General features: G+C 30.8%; 1 protein-coding gene across 2 annotated transcripts; it reads left to right on the top strand.

Annotated features, from left to right (window-relative positions):
- Window positions 1-578: 578 nt before the first annotated feature.
- Window positions 579-16791, top strand: LOC108569086 (tyrosine-protein phosphatase 99A). 2 transcript variants are annotated; one of them, XM_017930493.1, is made up of 15 exons: window positions 579-759; window positions 5012-5199; window positions 5851-5965; window positions 12294-12491; window positions 12549-12823; window positions 12883-13136; window positions 13200-13486; window positions 13687-13895; window positions 14169-14294; window positions 14348-14514; window positions 14573-14867; window positions 14924-15223; window positions 15280-15545; window positions 15611-15882; window positions 16719-16791. In XM_017930493.1, exons 1-15 carry the CDS (start codon window positions 645-647, stop codon window positions 16760-16762), a joined length of 3111 nt encoding a protein of 1036 aa, XP_017785982.1. In that variant the 5' UTR covers window positions 579-644; the 3' UTR covers window positions 16763-16791. The 2 variants fall into 2 exon arrangements, with proteins under 2 accessions (XP_017785982.1, XP_017785980.1); XM_017930491.1 differs by having other exon boundaries at window positions 13684-13895.
- The last annotated feature ends 4884 nt before the right edge of the window (window positions 16792-21675 follow it).

The following is a 21675-nucleotide window of genomic DNA, read 5'->3' as shown; positions in this document are numbered from 1 at the left end:
ACTTTGGTTTCGAGGCACGTATTTTTGCCTTCGTAATTCATCATTCGTATCATACAAATGGTTGCCGGGAGTGTTGCTTGGGACACTCTTGCGATTTCTGATTAGTATAATGTGTCCTATATTCAGTTAGAAGGATCAGAATGTGGGTCTGCATCATGTATATGCAAACCCCTATAATGTACAGAGAGAGAGTCCTGATTCCAAGGCGAAGACAAAAACCATCATGAGGTGAAGTTTTAAAATAAATGCGAAAAAAGGCTAAACCAAACAAAAAAAATATATGTATATATATATAAACGGTCGGAGGGTATAAATTACGTTGGCCGGAAAAGTTTTTACAGTGACTGGCTTAAAGTATATAAATAAGCTCCCGATAAAAAGATGCGCCCCTCACCTAACCGTGTTCCCAGATAGCAGCAAAGTTTATGTGCAATTAAAACACACCTATGATAATCTTATGAAGAATTATTGCGAGACGAGGAGCCACCTTATCACCTGGGAACGAAGAAATTAAGTGGCGCAAGAATTCGGAAATCTATAAGGTCTTTGCATAAACCATTGTTCCTGTCTGTTTCAGAGTTGGAGAGAACGGAGCTTGGACTCCTACCGGTGGAATATTGACACCGACCAATAAAACGAGTCACATGGTTTCTGACCTCTATCCCTACACCGTCTATAGCTTCAGGGTAACTGCAGTCAATGAAATGGGTCCAAGCGTCCCCGGAAAAGAGTCTTACTACATGGTCACTCTTAGAGAAGGTAAGATGAATACACTAAAACCATTATTCTCTTATACAAATATAACACGATTCTTTTAACATGGTTTCCATATACTTATTTATTTATTTATTTAAATCTACGACATCGATATTATTGTCAACATTTATTTTTTTTAAACCGTGTAACAGCTAAAACGAGTAAAGAAAGTACCGTGTAAAACTAGACTTTTAAGATAGTCAAATGTCTGATAAATACTTATAGCAAATTAGATGATAGCTTGCAACGAGAATCGCGTTATGTAAAAAAGTTGTCCCAATATTTTTAGCGCATTGTAAAAACTCGCGTTATACGAGAATCTACTGTAGTAGTTATATTGTAGCTGGCAATCAACATTTTTTTTTCATTACATTTCATCAGTTAAAATTAACAGAGAATTCCCCTTGTATACACAATAACGTCGTTCTCTCTCATTCTTCTTTTTACGAGATTCAGAATTTGTAATCTGTGCATTGCTGTACATAATGAAAACTAATTGAGTAGACGGAATCTTGTTAATAAATGAAATATTTATATAATTTAATAAAATTACTTTTGTCTTTTATTATCATAATTTCATATAATTTTTATATTGAATATTTATTTTGTATTTAAAATTATAAGAAAATCCTAACGTTTATGTGGAAATATTTTGTTTTATTCACTTTTGAATAATGCTTGATGAAAATAAGTAAATGAAAAAAAGAAAGATTATTTCGCTTGAAGGTAAAATGTAAATTTTAAATTAATTAACTGATGCAGAAAAATGTTGATTTTTATTTTGTAAAATCAATATAATTTATTTTCCATTGTATATATAAATTTATATTTATAATAATAATATTAATTGCAATAATTATTTAATAGCACAATTAATTACATATTACTATGAAATAAATATAAACACATGAATTACTGCAACTTTTGACCTGTAAATTTATATTATATTATGATTTATATGATTTCACATCTTATAACACGGTACTATGTGAGCAAGCTTTAAGTACTAAACATCTTTTTACACGGTACTAATTTTCATATAACACGTTTTTAATATAAGAACCGTGTTATATGAGAACAAAATTTCGGAATAATAACCGAATTTATTTTACAAAACTGTATCTTTCCTTTTGTTATATTTTATATCTTATAACACGATTTTAATATAACACTTTACTCTTGGAACAAACTTTACTGCGATTTGAACTTTTAACACGGTTTTGTTATAACACTGTACTTTGAGAACAAAATTTAATTTCGCTTTTGTAAGATTTGATATCCTATAATACGACTTTGATATAACACGGTACTCTGGGAACAAGTTTTACTCTGATTTAAAGTTTCTTTAAAAAGTTAACAGTATACTAAGTATTAGGTTTCTTTTAACACGATTTTATTATAACACGGTACAATGCACGGAATGCAAACCGAACCGTAAATATATACTTATAACACGATTTTGAATTAACATAGGAACAAATCTTCCAATAAATTGTATTACTAAGTTTATTTTTAACACGATTTCGATGTTGAAATGCGGTCTAAAATGAGTGTAATATATTTTACGTATTTTTTTAGTTTTAATTGATCCAATTTAAATAATGTTAAATAAATAATGCAAAATTTATATACAAATTAAAGGAAATCATTGAAATTGTATTGTATACTGGGATAATTGTGCATGAAGGGTGTAAACAACAGGATTCTGAAATATATTCGCAGTGCAAATGTTTACACTCGTTAACGATTCGCAATTGATTAAGTTCACGGCCTAGTGGATCTTTAATTTCCTGATAGGGAGCTGCAGTTTGGCGGATGGATCGATTCCATTTAAATGCCGGGTCAAATTGTTAGCAGGAGTTTACTTCGGTCACGCTCAGGTTCCACAATATAGATAATGAAGCTAATAGTACGCAAGCCGGAATGAATCGATATCAGAAAGAACGCAAAGAAATTACATTAACCCTTTTCTGGGATACTACCATATCCACATGTACTACAAAATGCATTAAGGGAAGGCGTTGTACAATGCGCGCGCTGAATATAAAACGAACAAAGAACATTTGCACACTCAACATATAGAAAAATAGCCTCGTGGTCAATAGAAATAAGCTCCGAAACGAAAAGATGCAAAACTGAAAACTGAAAATCCAGACTACAAAGCTTTACAGGAATTTATAGATGCTATGCTTTTGATCTTTACAACGCTTTTGAACTTCCAACGAACATTTTCATTAACGTAACATGCAACAATTATTCTTAATAACTATTTTTAGTTTTTTAACAAGCAAGGAATCATTATTTTTTAAGACCACAATGGATAAACCAACATATTTTTATAGGTAAATTGGTACTGACCTTTATTTTCATTTACAAACTTTGATTAGCCATCAAAATACCAAAGTAATTAATAATTTAATCTATAATTCCACAAATTACTAAAAAAATGAACACGGTACATTACTTTTAACACGGTAAATTTATTTTCGCTTTTGTAACATTTTGTATTGTATAACACGATTTTGATATAAGCAGAATGTAGGCTAGATACGAAAATGGGTAAATAAAAATGTTATTTTTTTTTCAATTTATTTACAATTTTTGATTGGCCATCAAAATACCAAAGTAATTGATAATTTAATCTAAAATTCCACAAATTACTAAAAAAGATTAACACGGTACATTACTTTTAACACGTTTTTGATATAACACGGTAAATTTATTTTCGCTTCTGTAACATTTTATATCGTATAACACGATTTTGAAATAAGATACGAAAATGGGTAAATAAAAATGTTATTTAAAAAAAAATATTTACAAGTGTTGATTGGCCATCGAAATACCAAAGTAATTAATAATTTAATTGATAATTACACAAATCTGATTAATTTAATACCAGTGGAAGGTATAAATCCGCAAATCTCTGTATTTAGTATTAGCAAGTCGAGTGTTGCGCATATTCACTCCAGATTCTTGATTATCTACAAGTATATGTGCTGTAGTTTAGATTCTCCACGTTTAGCTAAATATCTGCTTCATGGAGATTACGTCGTCACGTATGGCGGAGTTTACAGTCACGTGCTTAGATGGATGATAAGTGACGATTTATTGAAAGTAAGCTAGGATAGTAGTGTACATCTGTACGTGCTAGATATGGATACTACACTTTGTTTATAACTTTCGCAAAGTATTATAACACATGCTAAATCAGAATACTTCAACCATTTATAAATCTCATTCAATCCTTGTTTATTTCATAAAATAAAATAATAACAATTGTTATACAAATATACAAGGATTTCATAAATCATCAAGGATGCATCTAGATAAAAGGAAATGATGGATGGACACGACCGTTTATGCAACGATATCAGAATTTACGTGTTCGTTTGGTTGCATACTATGAAACGCATATAATATAAATCAGAGGTTTTCAAACTTTGGCAACCCTTAATATTATATTATGTTAGAAAACCCTTATCGATCATAGAAAAAAAAAACTATTGAAAAAATTCATGTATTTTTTATTTCAAACATTTTAATTATTGTCCATTGAAAAGATTTGTAGAAAATGAAAAAAATAAATTCGTTGTTCAAAGCCAGAATTATTGGCTACATATTCAATATTATTTTCAATATTGAATATGTTCAAATATATTTCCACTTCATAATATTAAATTAATTTGCTTTTTTCGTTGTTTATATTTTATTTTATTGTTATACATATGAGTTGTTCCTTTTTTCATTGTTTATATATCATTTTACTGTTTTATTACATTCTCTCTTCTTTTTTTATAGATGTAATTTTAATCATGTTTTTTTTTCTGGCCTATAAAATTCTATTAAATTTTATATTTGTGTAATGTTAAACATGAATAACAAATAAATTGATTTATTGTAGTTCCGAAATGGATTTATAATCCATTTGTTTTGTCAGTAGTTTTCAACTGGGAAATGAGTTTTTTTTTGTTATCAAAATTTAATGCATTTTCCATTAGGAAAACATTCATTTTTTCAATACATTTTTACTCTTTTAACATATATGATTTTAAATAAAATGCATTTTTAAATTTTTGAATATGTATTAATTGATCAGTTTACATACATATATTTTATACAATTTTTGTACAAAACTAAAAATAAAAAAACACAGACAGAAATGACAATGTTCTATTATTAATATTTATTAATATTTACTAGAATAAGTGTTGCATTTTATTAATAATACTAATTTGTTATATTTATTATCTTGCAGTTCCATCGGGAAAACCAACAATCACAACGGCGCACAATATTTCAGCAACAGCTTTACATATTAGTTGGAGAGCACCGACATTGGATACCATCCATGGGGAATTCCTTGGTTACAGGATCACGTACAGGCCAAGAGATCGAGGGGCGGACGACGTTCAAGAGATTTACATCCGAGATTCGCACGTTGAGGTATAGTCAATCACAGCAAAATAGTACAACACAATTTGTATGGATGTGCGTGATGGTGGTAAGCCCGAACCTCAAGGAGAATTACGGAAGCTTAACGATTTGAATACCTAATACATACATACAATATCAGATAGATGAATTGAACACTAATACAGGTTCTTCGTATAATAGGGTAATTATAGTCTTTACTAGAGTGTTATTTTAATATGCATGATGAGAGAATGCAATATTCTAATCGTGTTAAAGAAAAACCGTGTTTTAAGATTCTTCGTACAACAGTTAATTACTCTAGTCTTTAAGACAACGTTTTAAATGAATGTGTTGTGAGACAAAAGCGTGTTATAAAACTATTTTATTAATTTCAAGTTTCTAATATACATCATACGATGTGGTGTTAATTGAGTATACATCATAATGAATCCAATCGTGTTAGAAAGATACCGTGTTGCGACAGTACAATGAAGGACACCTGTATATGTATAACTTATATAACACGGTAATTGAACACTAGTCTTTGAGATATCGTGTTAATTGATTATTTATCGTGCTGTTTGAGTATGGCTATGTTGCGTTGCAAAAGTAGAACGAAGGATAGGTGTATATTATTAAATTTATGGTTCTGAAGTAATATAGAATTTATTTTGTCCGCAGAGCCACACGATTTTGGACCTGGAAACGTACACACAGTATTTGGTATCTCTGCAGGTATTCAATCCGGAGGGACTGGGCCCAAGCACAACTGTATTAGTCATGACGGATGAGGGAGGTGAGTTATTCGTCTCCAACAAGCTTTTAGACGTCGGGGTGTAACAAATTCCCGTCCTCGGGTTTCCGCACAACGGAACGGCGTTATGTAATTTTCAATTCTGGAGCAATTGCATAATAATAAGGGGCGACACCGTTCGCATCCACCCGATTATTACATTACCACGTAACGTAAGTTCGTTTTTTTTACCATCTTCTTGTTGTTTTGCGTCCCCATTGTTGACGCGGTATTGTTCAATCCCCGAACAGAATGCGAATTCACGGAAAGCGCACGACGAAAACATTTTAGCAAAACCAAACTGTTTCCTGCGTATTTTGTATATACGGGTGTGTCTGAAAGAAGAATAAATCACGACGCAGTAAAGCGCGATAAAGCATGAGCTGAGTAATTGCTAGCTAAAATAAAATAGTTTCTTTGGACAACAATAGTTCACTACGGCAAGTGTCTTACTAAAGCTGTACAAATCAATTCTTACTTCAAGACATTACATGTAAGATTTAACAAATTACATAAATATTTCTAGTATAGCACTTATGGAAAATCACAAATGACTCATTGCAAATTGAAATTATTATTTTTTATGATCTTCATATTCATTCAGTTGATACTAGTGGCGGAACTGTAATGGGGAGGGTTAAAAAAAGATTAAAAAATTTGGGCCCTCAACACTAAAACTTATTGGTGTCTAGGGCCCACATTCGATTTGCTTGGTGCTATTAAATTTGTCTCAGTACTTCGCTACTTAAAAATATCCTAAGCGACTGAGGTGTCCAAGTAATATTTTGCAGGGTGGGACAAAATTTTAAAATTCCGCCATTGATTGAGACTCTAACAAATATACACATATTAAGAATAAAAATATTTAACATTAATATAAATAATTGTTATTATAGTTGCATAAAAATAATATTATTCATTTGATATAAACTATGTTTTATACTAATATAAATAATAAATAAATAAATAAATAAAGCTGTAACGGAACAAATGATTCACTATTGTTTATAATTTTAAAAAAATGATATCTACTAGTAACAGCTGATAATGGTTAAAATGTATGATAATATTATATCAGCAACAATTGACGATGCGCGGAATTCGTTGTACTAAAATGAGTTACATGTGTGTACATAAAGAATAAAAGTACATGTAGCAACATGAGTTCAAGGGATAAACTTGTAAATACATTTCCTTGAAAATACATTCGAGTTTCCCTCTACAATATAATTTGTTATTACTTCAATTGCTTAAGATTAAACTTGAGTATTGCAAAATATTTTTTATATTTTTCGAAGGAAAACAAGACAATTTATAAAACTTTTATATATGGTACAAATTACAAGTCTATTAATAGCTTCATAAAACCCGAGTTTGTTTTTCAAATGTTTTTTTTTCTTAGCATAAATTATTATTATTTCAATTTATTGTCAGATTAACTTTGAGTACTTCAAAATAATTCGTAATGATAACACTGACTTCTTATAAGACGCACCCCAAATGCATGAGACAATTTTTATAAGAAAAAAAAAACATCATTTGTAAGTCGATTTCTATAAATAAAAATGTGCGTCTTATAGTCCAAAACATAGTTTTTCTTGATAATCTAACTAAGATAAATGAATGAAAATATTGTTAATTTATAAACTGATTTAGTAAACACGTTTGTTTGACTCATATAAAAAATAATTTTTTGTCTCTAACTAAATATTATAATTAATAAAATAATTGTTAATTCAGTGATAAGAAGTATAGTATATATAAAATAAGAATACTTTGTGTAACAACACTTAATTCCTAAACACATGTAATTTGCAATAGTAAATATAGTAAATGATAAAACAATTGAAGTTGTAACAGCTTTTCCTGTATATATTGCGGTTATAGCATGAGGTGAGCCTGTTTACAAAAGGAGAAAGGAAATGCTTGGCCGTAGCAACAGCAGTTTAAGGGATTAACTCTAAAATGAATTTTCATTAAAACGTACTTAGTATATAGCTTTAATCCCTTTGATCAATGAAAGGGTACATATTGTTATTGATCCTATTTAATTCAAAAGAATTAACAGATTTTTTATATTTTAATGTTGCCAAATATTCTTATTTTTTTTTTCCAAATAGAAACATTATTTTTTGTCACAATATATTTAAACTAACTAAAGTAGACCAAAAAATTGTAGAAAATCTAACGGTATGAGAGTTAAGAATGACGTAAGGTGACAGCTGTCATTTCGCGACGCGTTAAAAATTTAACGAGATCCATAAGTAGAAAAACGCTAGTAAAATAAATGTCTCTCATAGTTGTTGCATAATAGTTTGAAAAATATTTATTTTACTAAAGGAATAAAATCTCCTAAAGCATCTTCACAATTTCTCTAAATAAATTGTGTTAACATTTTGATCCATTCATTGAATAATGCAGCGTTTTTAAAACTTTTGCTGCGTGACCCAATATATTTATTTGTATTTTTACATGTTTTTAATATACAATTTAATAAAAAAAGGAAAAAGTGACGGGATGAGAGCTAAGAATGATATAAGCTGTCATTTCGCAAATCGTTAAACGTGACCCATAGGTGGACAAACTCTAGTATAATGAATGTCCAAGAAAATTTTGTTAAAATTGATGTGGATACTCGCACAGACAAATAATTTAAAGAACTGATTTAGATGATACGTCGTATGAGTCACATTAACGACGATGATACAGCATTTGATGTAATAAAAACTGAAGTATTTTTTTTTTCTCTAAAACGCAATTATTGTATATCTTGAGTCGTCATTTCGCGTTAGCTAGAATAAATATTGTTGTTGTTTCATTTCATTATTTATTATTAATGAATATTTCCCGTACATTTTAATTTAATACGTAATTCGAAGAAATCATCTATTTTTGGTATAAGGATAACTGACGGACATTCTTTGGATTCGATAAAGGATAATTTTATAGAATGCAAGGAACGTCCGTGAAAATATTATTAAAGTTGTTTGTACTAACACAGACAATTTGGGAACTGATTTACAAGATACGCCCAAATGAGTCACAATTTGAAATTGAAAACCGCAAGACTATTTGTGTTCCTGATATATACTGATATATGTTTATAGCTTCTTCTTTGTTATATAAAATGTTTTGCTAGAGCGAAACTTTTATTTAATTCATTAAATAAAGTATTTAAAATATATTTATTATTATAATAATTGCATAATCTGACAAAAAACTAATTATACATAAGAATAACAAATATTATAGTTTACGAATGTAAAATGAGCTAGACAAAACAATATTAATTTAGCATCTAACAACAAAATAATTATTTAAAGGAATTTAAAATTACATCAGGAGTTTCCTAAAACAAACCCAAATTATCTTAACTGTAAATTAAGGTTTTTTACTGAATGAATTAAAGATGTTTAAATTGTTTATATTAAAAATACATTTTTATTTCGTTCTAGAAACTTTGTAATCCTCTGTGGACTTCTCACACAAACAGATCTGATTTAGATGGTACGACCTTATGAGTCATATTAACGACGATGCAAACAGCATTTGAGGATATAAATTTTTAACTTAATTTTCTTTAAAATACTTACATAATTGGCACATGAGAAACCAGAATATCGATAAAATAGAAATTACACGATAAAACCGAATAGTGACAAAATAGAATATCGAAAAAAATGTATTAAAGTTCATGCAAAATAGAAATAGAGAAATGACAATGATTAAATTTAACATTAATTATATTTTTTTGTATTTAAATGCGTTATTAATATTTTGTTTCCTATGTTCGGTTTTGTCGTGTTCTATTTAATCACTGTTCTCGTTTGTTATCATATAATTACACATATTGTTAATGTTATAAGTGTATCTCTTTTTTTTTTTAATTATATTTGATTATAGTCATTACCTCGCACAATGCGGATAATGCGGACTGTTTGAATCAAGAAAATAACTACATACAAAAATTTACTTATTTTTACTTTGTTCAATTAAAATTTAGTTTCTTAGTGTTACAATTGTGTCTCACTATTTTTTTTAATTATATTTGATTATAATTATTACCTCGCACAATGCGGATAATGCGGACTGTTTGAATCAAGAAAATAGCTACATACAAAAATTAACTTATTTTTACTTTGTTCAATTAAAATTTAGTTTCTTAGTGTTACAATTGTGTCTCGCTATTTTTTTAATTATTTTTGATTATAATCATTACCTCGCACAATGCGGATAATGCGCACTGTTTGAATCACGAAAATAAATACATACAAAAATTAACTTAATTTTACTTTGTTCAATTAAAATGTAGTTTCTTAGTGTTACAATTGTGTCTCACTATTTTTTTTAATTATATATGTTTATAATCATTACCTCACACAATGCGGATAATGTGGACTGAAATCAAAAATTTTATTTTTATATCTGCTTGTATAATTTGATCAATCAATATTATTATAAAATTATTATCTCTAAGTTATACAATAAGATTAATAATAATGTTTATATAACATTGTTACAAATGTTTCACAAAATTAAAAAAAATAACAAATTTAGATCATTCTAATTACTAGCTGCAGTATTTTCTATGTCATATACATTTAAACCTTTCATTATTTTAAATGATCTCACATTACTATCGATTATATTTGAATACCAATAAATAATTCCTATAAAAACATTAATTTAAAACGTATTAGACATAAGTAATTAGCCTACATAAAACTTGATGGAAAATGCAATAAGTCTTTGTGAATGCATATATTTAAAATATGTGAATCATATTAATATTTTTTTTCTAAAATTAAACCACAAATATATTATATCTTATTTTGGTAATGATGCTAATGATTCATGTATATATATATACAATTTTTGTTATCTTATTTTTAAAATTACCAAATAATTAACATAAATCTTAATTTGGAACGCATTAGATATAGTCTATACAAGTTGATAGAAAAGAAGAAACGACCTTGAAATGATGATTATTATTATTAGAGATAAGTAGAAATAATGGTTGATTGAATTCATTAAAATTGTGTGGGATTTTACATTCAGATTGCTAATTTTCATTAAATTATTGCGGTTGTGTCGCTTATAAAACAATGTTAAGCGTGTCCATAGCAACAGCAGTTAAAGGGATGAACTGTAAAATGTTTATTCTTTAAGAAGCCGTTGATCTAAATAAGAATAATACAAAAAAAAACAATGAGGAATATAGCCATAGCAACAGTCGTTGAAGGGATGAACTGTAAACTGAATATTCTTTAAAATGCCGTTAGTATATATCTCAGTATATCTGTAGATCCGTTCTCGCGATGATCCCGAAGACATGGAACAATTACATTGTGTATTCGCACAAAGATGCTACATTCATTTAAAGCAGTCTTCTGGTTTGGTGTCACCGGTTGCTCGACGCGTCCCAGTGCGGTGGTCATGAAGGATAAAAGGGTTTAGTCTGGTTTAGTGCGAAGCTGGCAGACAAAACCACAGTTGGGGAATGGTCAAACTGATCGAATCCAGTTGGGCCGAGCATGAGCAAGTATGAGTGGATGAGAAGTGAAGAGTAGTTTGTGTAGCTGGCCGGCGGTAGCGGTAACAGTAGCATTAGCGGCAGCAAGCAGCAACGGTGCAAACTGCGCCGGCTCGGGCTGCAGTCCCGCTCTCTACTCTACTCACAAACACTCCTCACTTACACCCCTTGCCGCCCCAGTCGGTCTCTGAAATTTTACTGCTGCATGACAGTTAATTACTCTGTCTGGGTGGTGTTTTGGAAGGTGCTGGTACAGCAGATCGACGTGAGATCGTGGTCTATCCTTGCCCATCCCCATTGATACTAGACATCAACGGTAACGAACAAAAAGTGCGAAGTGGTGAGAGCATAAGAGTGTGACCCTTGGAAAATGCGCACAGTGGGGCTGGCTGCGACGTCGCGTTTACGCCCTTCGTGATCCGCGAAAGTATGTGCAGGAAGAAACATGAGTGTTATAAGAAAACCGCTTACATCCATCGTGATCTAGTGATACCCCCGTGAAACGCACCATCATTTTGATCATCCCTTCATCAGGATGGTTAACGTTGTTTTCGTGCTGCTTGCCATTTGCGCCCTGGCTTACAGTCAGCTCGAAAAAGAAACAATAACTACCACTGAATATACTCAAATAGAAAACAACACCACTACACAAATCATTCAAGAAGAAGGTATTTAATCATCATAAAAAAAACAACAACAAAATAAATAAACTGAATGGATCAATGAGTCTAATTACTATTCCCATGCATCCCACATTCAATTGCATTCATTTTCATTTCATTGTTATTGTTTCAGTTCCAAGTGAACCACTGAATCTCACTGTACTGAACATTACATCGGAGAGCATATATCTAGCATGGAGTGAACCCGAGAAGAAGAATGGTCCAATCACTGGATACCGCATCTACTACAACTCAAGGAACATAACAAGTGTTCAATCGATTACATCCTTAGATCCGAATAGTAGTTTACAATACAATCTAACAGATTTAAGTAAGTTCATTGTTATTTTTTATAATATAATAAATACTAATACAAGACTACTTACAGAACCATACACAGAGTATATGATCTTAGTTCAGGCATCCACTGCGAAAAATGAGGGTGTGCAATCTAAATCAGTTATCAATAAGACTGATATTGGTGGTCCCAGTGCCCCGAAGATATTGAATCTGACTTGTGAGAATTCTGAGACTATATATGTGAAGTGGCAAAGACCAACTGTCTATTATAATTCATTAGATTTATATAATATCTATGTACAAGGAGGTTCATATACAGATAATATTCAACTGACCACATCCACAGAACACTTAGATACTTCGGTAAGAATATATATGCTTTTTTTTTAATAAATTTTCATAAATAATTTCTTTGCTTTCAGTATTCTATAAGAAATGTGTCTACGAATACTCGATATAAATTGATGATCAGCGCTTCGACACGCAGTATATACTCTGCTAAATATATAGAGGGAAAGATTTCGCTTCCAAAATATGTAAACATTCAATTTGATTGCGACAAAATACAACCTTATGTGAGACATACTCATAGTCAGTTGAGTGCTGGGATGATATCTGGAGTTGTCTGTGCAGTTGTTGCTTTTATATTTGCTATTATTTCATTCATTGTTTGGAGGTAATTAATTCCCATTTTCACAGTTATTAAATATAATTGTTTTTGGATTTTTGTTATTTGCAGAAAGTGCTTTCATGATACATACTACTACTTGGATGACCCACCTTGCTCTGTGCCAACAGCTAGTTTAGATTGGAATGCAACACCAGAGACTGGCAGTGAACACAAAGGTGCTGTTCAAGTCCACATGTTCAGCAAACATGTTGCTGAGTTACATGCCGATGGAGATATAGGTTTCAGCAAAGAGTATGAAGCTATCCAAGCTGGAGCAAACAATGAAGAACATGCTTCAGTTAACTCCCAGATGGTAGACAACAAATGCAAAAATCGATACTTGAACATCATTGCTTGTAAGTCATACTCATATAGATTGTAACAAAGTAAACTTGTCACGTTAAAAATAAAGTAATTGCACGCGACACTATCTATTTAATAGCTAAGCTCTTTTACTAATATTATTAATGTTTTTGATTGTAGCTCTCTATTAAGGGTTGTTGGGTTTTAGAATTCCATAATAGATATTTTGTTACAATTCGTTTATTTTTAGATGATCATAGTAGAGTGCAGTTACTTCAGATGCCTGGACAGAAGAGGAGCGATTACATAAACGCAAATTACATTGATGGATTCCAATGGTCGAAGGCGTACATTGGCACCCAGGGACCGTTGCCATCAACATTCGACTGTTTCTGGAGGATGGTGTGGGAACAACGCGTGAATATTATTGTCATGATAACAAATTTAGTTGAGAGAGGAAGGGTAAGCTACTAAGTTCGAGTTTTTTTCTATTTCACTTTATCGTCAGATCATTTTTACATAACATACTGTTATTCATTTGTTACTAGGAAACAGTAAATATACATCACAGCGATGATGATATAGAGGTACTTAAAGTCTGAATTTCATATTATCACCCATCCTTTTTTATATAAATGTATTTGGTTCTCTTTGGTTACCTTAAAATTCTATTGATGTTCACAGAAATTCATATAGACTACCTTCTAATTCTTCCTTTGATTTTCTTTATTTCAGCGGAAATGTGATATGTATTGGCCAAAAGAAGGAACTGAAACCTACGGAGTTATCCAAGTTAAGCTAGTCAAAGAGGATGTCATGTCGACGTACACTGTTCGCACCTTGCAAATCAGGCATTTAAGAGTAAGTGATTGAAGAAGTTTGAAGGGTTGAATTACAATTTAAGATCTTATTAGATTAAGAAGAAGAAAGCTACCATGGCTGAGAAGCTGGTCTACCAGTACCATTACACCAGTTGGCCTGATCATGGTACCCCTGATCATCCTCTACCAGTTCTTCACTTTGTTAAGAAGTCTTCTGCTGCTAATCCACCAGATGCCGGTCCAATCATCGTACATTGCAGGTACGAATCAATTGGTATAGATTGATACAAGCAATGATTTTTTTACAAATCTTTACAGTGCTGGCGTTGGAAGAACCGGAACCTACATTGTAATTGATGCAATGCTTCGACAGATTCGTAAAAGAAACGAAGTAAACATATTCGGCTTTCTCACTCACATCCGTACACAACGCAATTTCCTGGTGCAAACGGAAGAACAATACATTTTCATACACGACGCTCTGCTCGAAGCTATCGAATCGGGAGAGACCAACATTAGCAGAGAGCAGTTTCCGCGGTACGTAGCTATAATGCAAGATGAGAGTTTGGAAGATGGAAGTACACAATGGAAATCGTTGGACTACCAATTCAAGGTATGTTCATAATCTCGTACAAGAATTTTTTTCTTTAAAGTTTTTTTTTTGTGTAGATGGCTACAAGCTTCCAATGCAAGGAATTCAATCTGGTATCTGCTAATAAAGTGATCAACCAACCAAAGAACCGCAGAATGGATATAGTACCAGTGGAAAGCTCCCGCGTACATCTCACTCCGAAACCCGGCGAAGACGGCTCCGATTACATAAATGCCACGTGGATGCAAGGATTCAGCAGCCTCAGAGAGTTCATTATTACCCAACACCCCATGAGGAATACAGTTAAGGACTTTTGGCAGATGGCTTGGGACCACAACGTGCAAACAATTGTAATGCTAAGTATCGTCGATAATCAGGTAATAAATATCACATAAAATTTGAACCCGATACAATTTGCTACTTCATTTTAAAGGACTTCGAAGTATTTTGGCCCACCGAACATGAAAGTATTGACGCTGAGAACTACAAAGTGAAACTGGCCAAAGAGGAAGCACAAACCAATTACGTTACCAGAGAATTCACAATGCAATCCCTTCAAGATGATTACGAGTTACAGGTTAAAATGATTCACTGCACAAATTGGCCGAATTCGCTACCGAACATTGCCGAATTTTTCCAATTGCCGTACGTCGTTCAAGATGTTAAAAGCCAGAATGGACCTGTCGTTATTGTGGATAGGTATGATACGCAAATTACATCTACAACCAAAATAAACTAAATCTTTTTATTTTCATTGTTCTTAGATTCGGTGGATCTGAAGCTGGTATCTTCTGCAGCCTCAGCACCATGAGAAAGCAGCTCATGTTCGATAATCACATTGATATTTACATGTACGTGAAGCTGTTCCATAACAGGAGGCCCGGCATCTGGAATTCTTTGGAGGAGTACGTTAAACTACACTTGGCCATGCAGACATTGTGCACCCCACCGGATGGAGGTCCTGACATTTTCGTAGCTGCAAACGGGGCACTCAATGGATCCGTGAGCAGCGAGAACGTTCGTGTACCCCATGAAGGTATGGAGTCAGTTGGGCCACAAGAACTCACAGTTGCTTGAAATTATGCACAAAACAAACGAAAACAGAAAAAAACAAACGCTTAGTGTAAATACATATAAATGTGATTAATTTATTGAATACTTTACACCTCCTTTACTAAGGTGGATAATGCAATATACTACAGCTTTGGGAGTCGCTCCGCACCGACGCTCTCGCACATTCCTTGAAGGCAAAGTATATTTCATTTTCCGTCTCCTTAAATTATCTTATTATTATTATTTTTTTACTTTTTGTACCGGATTACTGTTTTCCACCTGACCAAACTGTCGGTGCGAGTGGTTAGCATCACATAGTTGTCTATTAGACTGATGTAGATTTAGTTCATTTGCAAATGCTGCTGAAGCATATTTCGAACATTAGAGCTAGACATTCTCCAATTCTAAACAAATCGAATGTTTGAAACATATTCGATTCAGATTTAGAGAACGTAAGCAGTTCAGTTATTACATAAACCAATGCTTGTGTGTACTTTTCTCTTAATTTAACATTCAATTTATTATATTTAGTTTATATTTTATAATATATATATTTTTTTACTTTGTTTTTTATATATATATATGATTTGTGGTTTATGTGATGGTTGGATTTAGTATAGTGTCCCTTCCCTTGGACAAAATGTAATGTTCCTCCTCGCTTATGTTCGCATTGACTTCGACGTGAATCAAGCAACATGTGGATGTTTTTATTGTTTTGTTTTTAAATCTCTTCAAACACACGGCATCCGTGTACTCTGTTCAAACGCTTTATTTTTGTTTCCTGGAATTGCTTTACTCATGAACATTTTTTAATTGCAGAATCTCATCTTATACCAATGGAAGTACTGAAGTTCCATAAGTAAATAAAAACGATATGCAAAAGAGAGATCAATCTTCTTTTTTTCTTTTAATTATTATTTTTAAATTTCATTTATAATTATTCGCATTTATTATCTGATTGTATATATATATATTGTTTTTTTTTTAAACATTTGCCTATTTTATTGCGATGATTGTACTGATTCGTCTGTATTAAAAAAAAGAAATTTACTGCACCGAAATTCGTAAAGTAGATTGATAATTTTTATTCGAGAATAACCAAATTGTATTAACATTTATATTTATATATACATATATAGGGTGGCTCAAAAAGATTGAAAATGTTATGGGTATTATCTATCTATACCTGTTTTTAACAATATAATAATTATTATTATCGTATTAACATATATATAAATTAAAAGTTATATTAATGTCACGTAATAGATTACAATATAATAAGTGTTATATATCTATAACAAAGTAAAACTTATATAATAATAATAATACATAATTACGCTTTTAGTAGCTTTATAGAAAGACTGGTACATCTTTGTGACCCACTAAGGATATAAATATATATATATAATATATGATTATACTTATATATACTATATATATTTTTACCTGTGTGTGTGTATATATATTTATTAAGTGTAGTTAAATGTATAAATGCCTGCTCGTAAATTAAATAACGCGCAGTGTAGAAATATTTATAAAATAAATGTATAGGATTAGATATTTATTTTACCTTTATGAATGAAAGTCTAATAATATATATATACATATACTATGATATATGTAAATATATATTTATATATATATGCCCACACCCACTCTAGAACCCTTTTGTGAACCTCTGGACCAATTTAATGTAATTTTAAGGATATTGTATAGCCTCATATTAATGTGGTCCCTCTTTGCTCAAGTTTGGTGTCCAATTACACAGGTACATTAAACCCTGGTATTTTATATCATCAAACTGCTAGATATTTTATGTTGAAATTATGATTCCGGTTCTGGTATAAACAAAAATACAGTCGACTCCGCTTATTTGGGACAAATTCTAAAGAACGGAAACAAAACCGAGCAAATAACAAATGGAAATGGACAACCGCTTAATCGGGATTAAGCGAAATCGACTGTATTAGAGAACGATGTGTGCGCTTGATATTATAGACTAGTATCCGTCCACCTGGCATGTTCTTTCTATGAATAAGTGTGTATAGACGCCAAACTTCCCAGAGCTGTCATTATCCAATCCATTCTGTAAATCTTTTTTGGATATCTATGATACCATTTACGTATATTGTATATTACTTTATATGATTTTATATATTCTTATAATTGTTTATACCTTTTAAAAAAAATCTTATTATTTACTATCCTCACGTGCTATTGTATCTACTACATTAAGCCCAATCTCGAAACTATTGTTTTTGTTTTTATATCTACGATTTTTTAATTTTACTACTTTTTAAATGATATCTATTATATTACTGGACTAATTGCCTAAGTTTCTTGTAACTGTGAAGTTAAGAGATATGTCAATAAAGAAGTTCATTGTAGTGCATAATTGTTTTTCACTTAATCCAACATTACTCATAAAAAAATATATTGAAATTGGAGTAAAAGCCACAAATGTGGTCATTCTTAAAGTCAAGGATAAAGTAATTTAATTTTTTATTTCCAGAGTATTATGAAACGAAATAGGATGTTAAAATAAAATATTGAAGATAAATCTCATTATACTAATTACTTAATGTAGAATTGTTATATTATAAATGTGCATGTAATTTCGTATCTTTTTATTTAAAAAAATGTAAATAATAGTAATTAATAGATAGAATCAATTGTTGCTGTGGTTTCATTCATTTGGCTGTAATTCGCGTTCTAAAATGGAGTAATGAAAAATTAACTCTGGAAATCATATTTGTGAGTCTTCAAATTTCAGTAATTTTCTCAAAAAATATAATAGATACAATGGATTCAAAAGATGCTGGATAATTGGGGAATGCAACATGTATTCAATTGTTGCTATAGTTTCATGTTAAAATAAGAAGTAATGAAAAAATGAACTTTAGATGAATTCGCATTGTCTGTCTCTTCGTATTCAATGGAATATAATATTTATTTCGTTTTCAGGCGATCGATCTAATTGGACAGACTAAAAAAAACAAAATCACCACCGGTTTCCAGATGTTTTGCAAACTTTCTCAGAGTACAACAACCTCATACCAATCATTGAGAAGGAACCAAATTGTGATCACCTTTATATTTTTTCTGTTCAAACTAAACAAAAATATATATTCTTCATTAATGTACTTTATTTCTTTAAATTTATGATCAAAACATAAAATACTCGAAAATCCTATATGAGTATTTGGTGGCATAACATGAACATACATATTTTAAGTAATCAATATTTTATTAGACGCGTCTGCGCTCATAAATTTGTTTACACATACGTTGTTTTTGCTAATTTAAACTATAAATGTATCAATTTTATTTGACAAATGATGCTTGTACCTTTCTATAATAGTTTAAATTTTGCAAATATTATTGTAGTATTAAGTTTTTGTTGATTGTTTTTACAAATTCTAATTAAATTAAATGTAAAAATTGTGTACGATAGTTATAAAATGTTATATAGATCAGGAGTAACCAAACTGTGTTTTTTTTAAATTATTATACCAAAAACTTAATGGCTATAATAGATAGAATGGATCTAAAATTACCCAGTCGCAATTTAATTGTGAGTTAAAAAAAGTGAATAGGATTTTCTTAAAAATCGCTGTTTCGTTGATATCTGACGAGTTTTCAAATGAATATTTTTTTAATTATTTTTAACCAAAGAAATGTGATCTTTTTAATTAGGTATTATTGATTAGGTGTGATTGTGGATGTTATTTAAAAAGAATATAATTGAATATTATATGTGATTGTTTTACATAGCTCTTGGTTATTGATCCAACGGGGATGAAGCTATGATGTTTGTGTGTTATGTATTTAACATATAATTAAATAAAGATAATGTAATTATTTATATAAAGGTACCATTCTCATAATATATTTACTACAATGATTTATTATAGCAGAGATCGGCCGACCGACATTTAAAGAGCATCATTATTCCTATTGCATCAATTATAAAATTTGAGTTAATCGATTCGTCAGGTGCTAAATAATATTGTGGTGCTATTTTTCATTAGGTTAGGTGATAGGTTAATTATTTGGATTAAGAATTACATTAAAATGCTTGATTTTGATAACTTATAGTAGATGTACAGAAACCAAAATGCCGACAGTTAGCTCAAAAACTACTAAACTACAACCTTTCCTGTAGTTTTGGCTTTAATTTGTGTATTAGATTGTTTAATTATCACGAGTGGTAATCAATTAATTTAAAAAAACGTAAAAGTATTGCAGCAAATTGAAAAAGTAGTTCAATAAATGGTTATATTCTGATATATTAGATAATTTTAATTTACAATTTTAAAGCATAATTCTTTCCCTTTAATTTGCTATAAAATACGTTGGTTTTGGTCAATTAATAAGAAAGTTATTAAGATTTGAGTCGGCGGTTTACGCGAATTAAAACGCCCCCCCGAAAGTGATTATCGAAAATGCCAGTAAATTGGGATTTGCACCAAGAGACTAGGAGTGCGAGGAGGTATCTGAGCTTCTGGCATCGGTCGTTCCTGATTGGTTGAAATTTGAATTATTGAATTTTACGTTTAACGTGAGTGATCGAACTGTTATTGTTAGTTAAATTTAAAGGTATTTATTGGGTTTCATGTTTATTCTACATTGTTCTGAATACAAACTTAATGAACAATATATGGAAAACCTTTTTCTGAGCTTCACATTTCACTTCGGGTAAGTACCAATTGAACATGTAAACAACCATCAATCACTAAAGTTCTTTGTCTTCAGAAAACATACACCAGGAACTGCAACTAACTAGGGATTCAAATCTTTTACGTAAAACAGTATCCTCATATAAGAATATGCATTAATTGTTATTAGTCATAAGGTGAGTAGTCAACAATCATTGGTTCAATTGATGTTATTTTAGGTGGAGCAGATAACAACATGCCTCAAATAGTTAATGATCTTAAGTTCCCCAGAAAGTGGAAAGCATTCTTTACTAGCAATTTTCATTTGCAAATAGTGGAAACCTTAACTGCTGAATATGACCAAAAATATTACTTCATCAAGAAGATGGATAATAATTATGAACCCTGAAGCACCCATGATCCTATTGTTGCTTCCTACATGATCCTTAGAGATTGGATAACATTTCTGAATGCTAGATACATTGAAAATACTGGAATAACAAAAATGTTAATGTTCATCAAATTCACAGAAAGAGAATAAAAGTATAAATATCAATCCAATCAATTCCCAACTCATTTATGAAATGCCAAAGTTTGTTAATCAATTATGAAGATACCATTGCAGCTACAAATTAATATTAACGCTAATTTTAATCTGTGTATATTCAAGATCACCATGTATAACATTCGTCTGGGAGCATAAGTTTACGAAAATACAGATCATTATCTAAGTCCTTGTTTTCTTACTTGTTCTTCAAAGTGTATGTTTGGTTGTCAGCACTTTAGGCGTAAAATATATTTTCAGTTTTTGGGAACAACTGGCGCCATCTGTTCGCAATTTTTGAAAGTTTGTAGTACAGGCATTTTGGCGCTGTACAAAATCCACTTCCTTAAAAACATACTAATTTTAATAAACAAACATATCAGAATAGTGCTTGAATGTATCTTATGTTATTACATCAGTACAATAATTTAAATGCTAATTACTTATTGAGTTTTATGCGTTTTAATTTAGACAAGCAGAGACATCTTTTGGGATATTCAGGAATCAATCTGCAACCAAACATACATATAAAATTTAATGAACAAGTAGGAAAACAAAGTCTTAGATAATCGCT

This window comes from Nicrophorus vespilloides, unplaced genomic scaffold (assembly GCF_001412225.1).
Source record: "Nicrophorus vespilloides isolate i.1.1-1 unplaced genomic scaffold, Nicve_v1.0, whole genome shotgun sequence".
NCBI classification, from domain to species: domain Eukaryota; kingdom Metazoa; phylum Arthropoda; class Insecta; order Coleoptera; family Silphidae; genus Nicrophorus; species Nicrophorus vespilloides.
The sequence above is the reverse complement of the archived record's forward strand: the minus strand, read 5'-3'. Positions and strand labels throughout refer to the sequence as shown.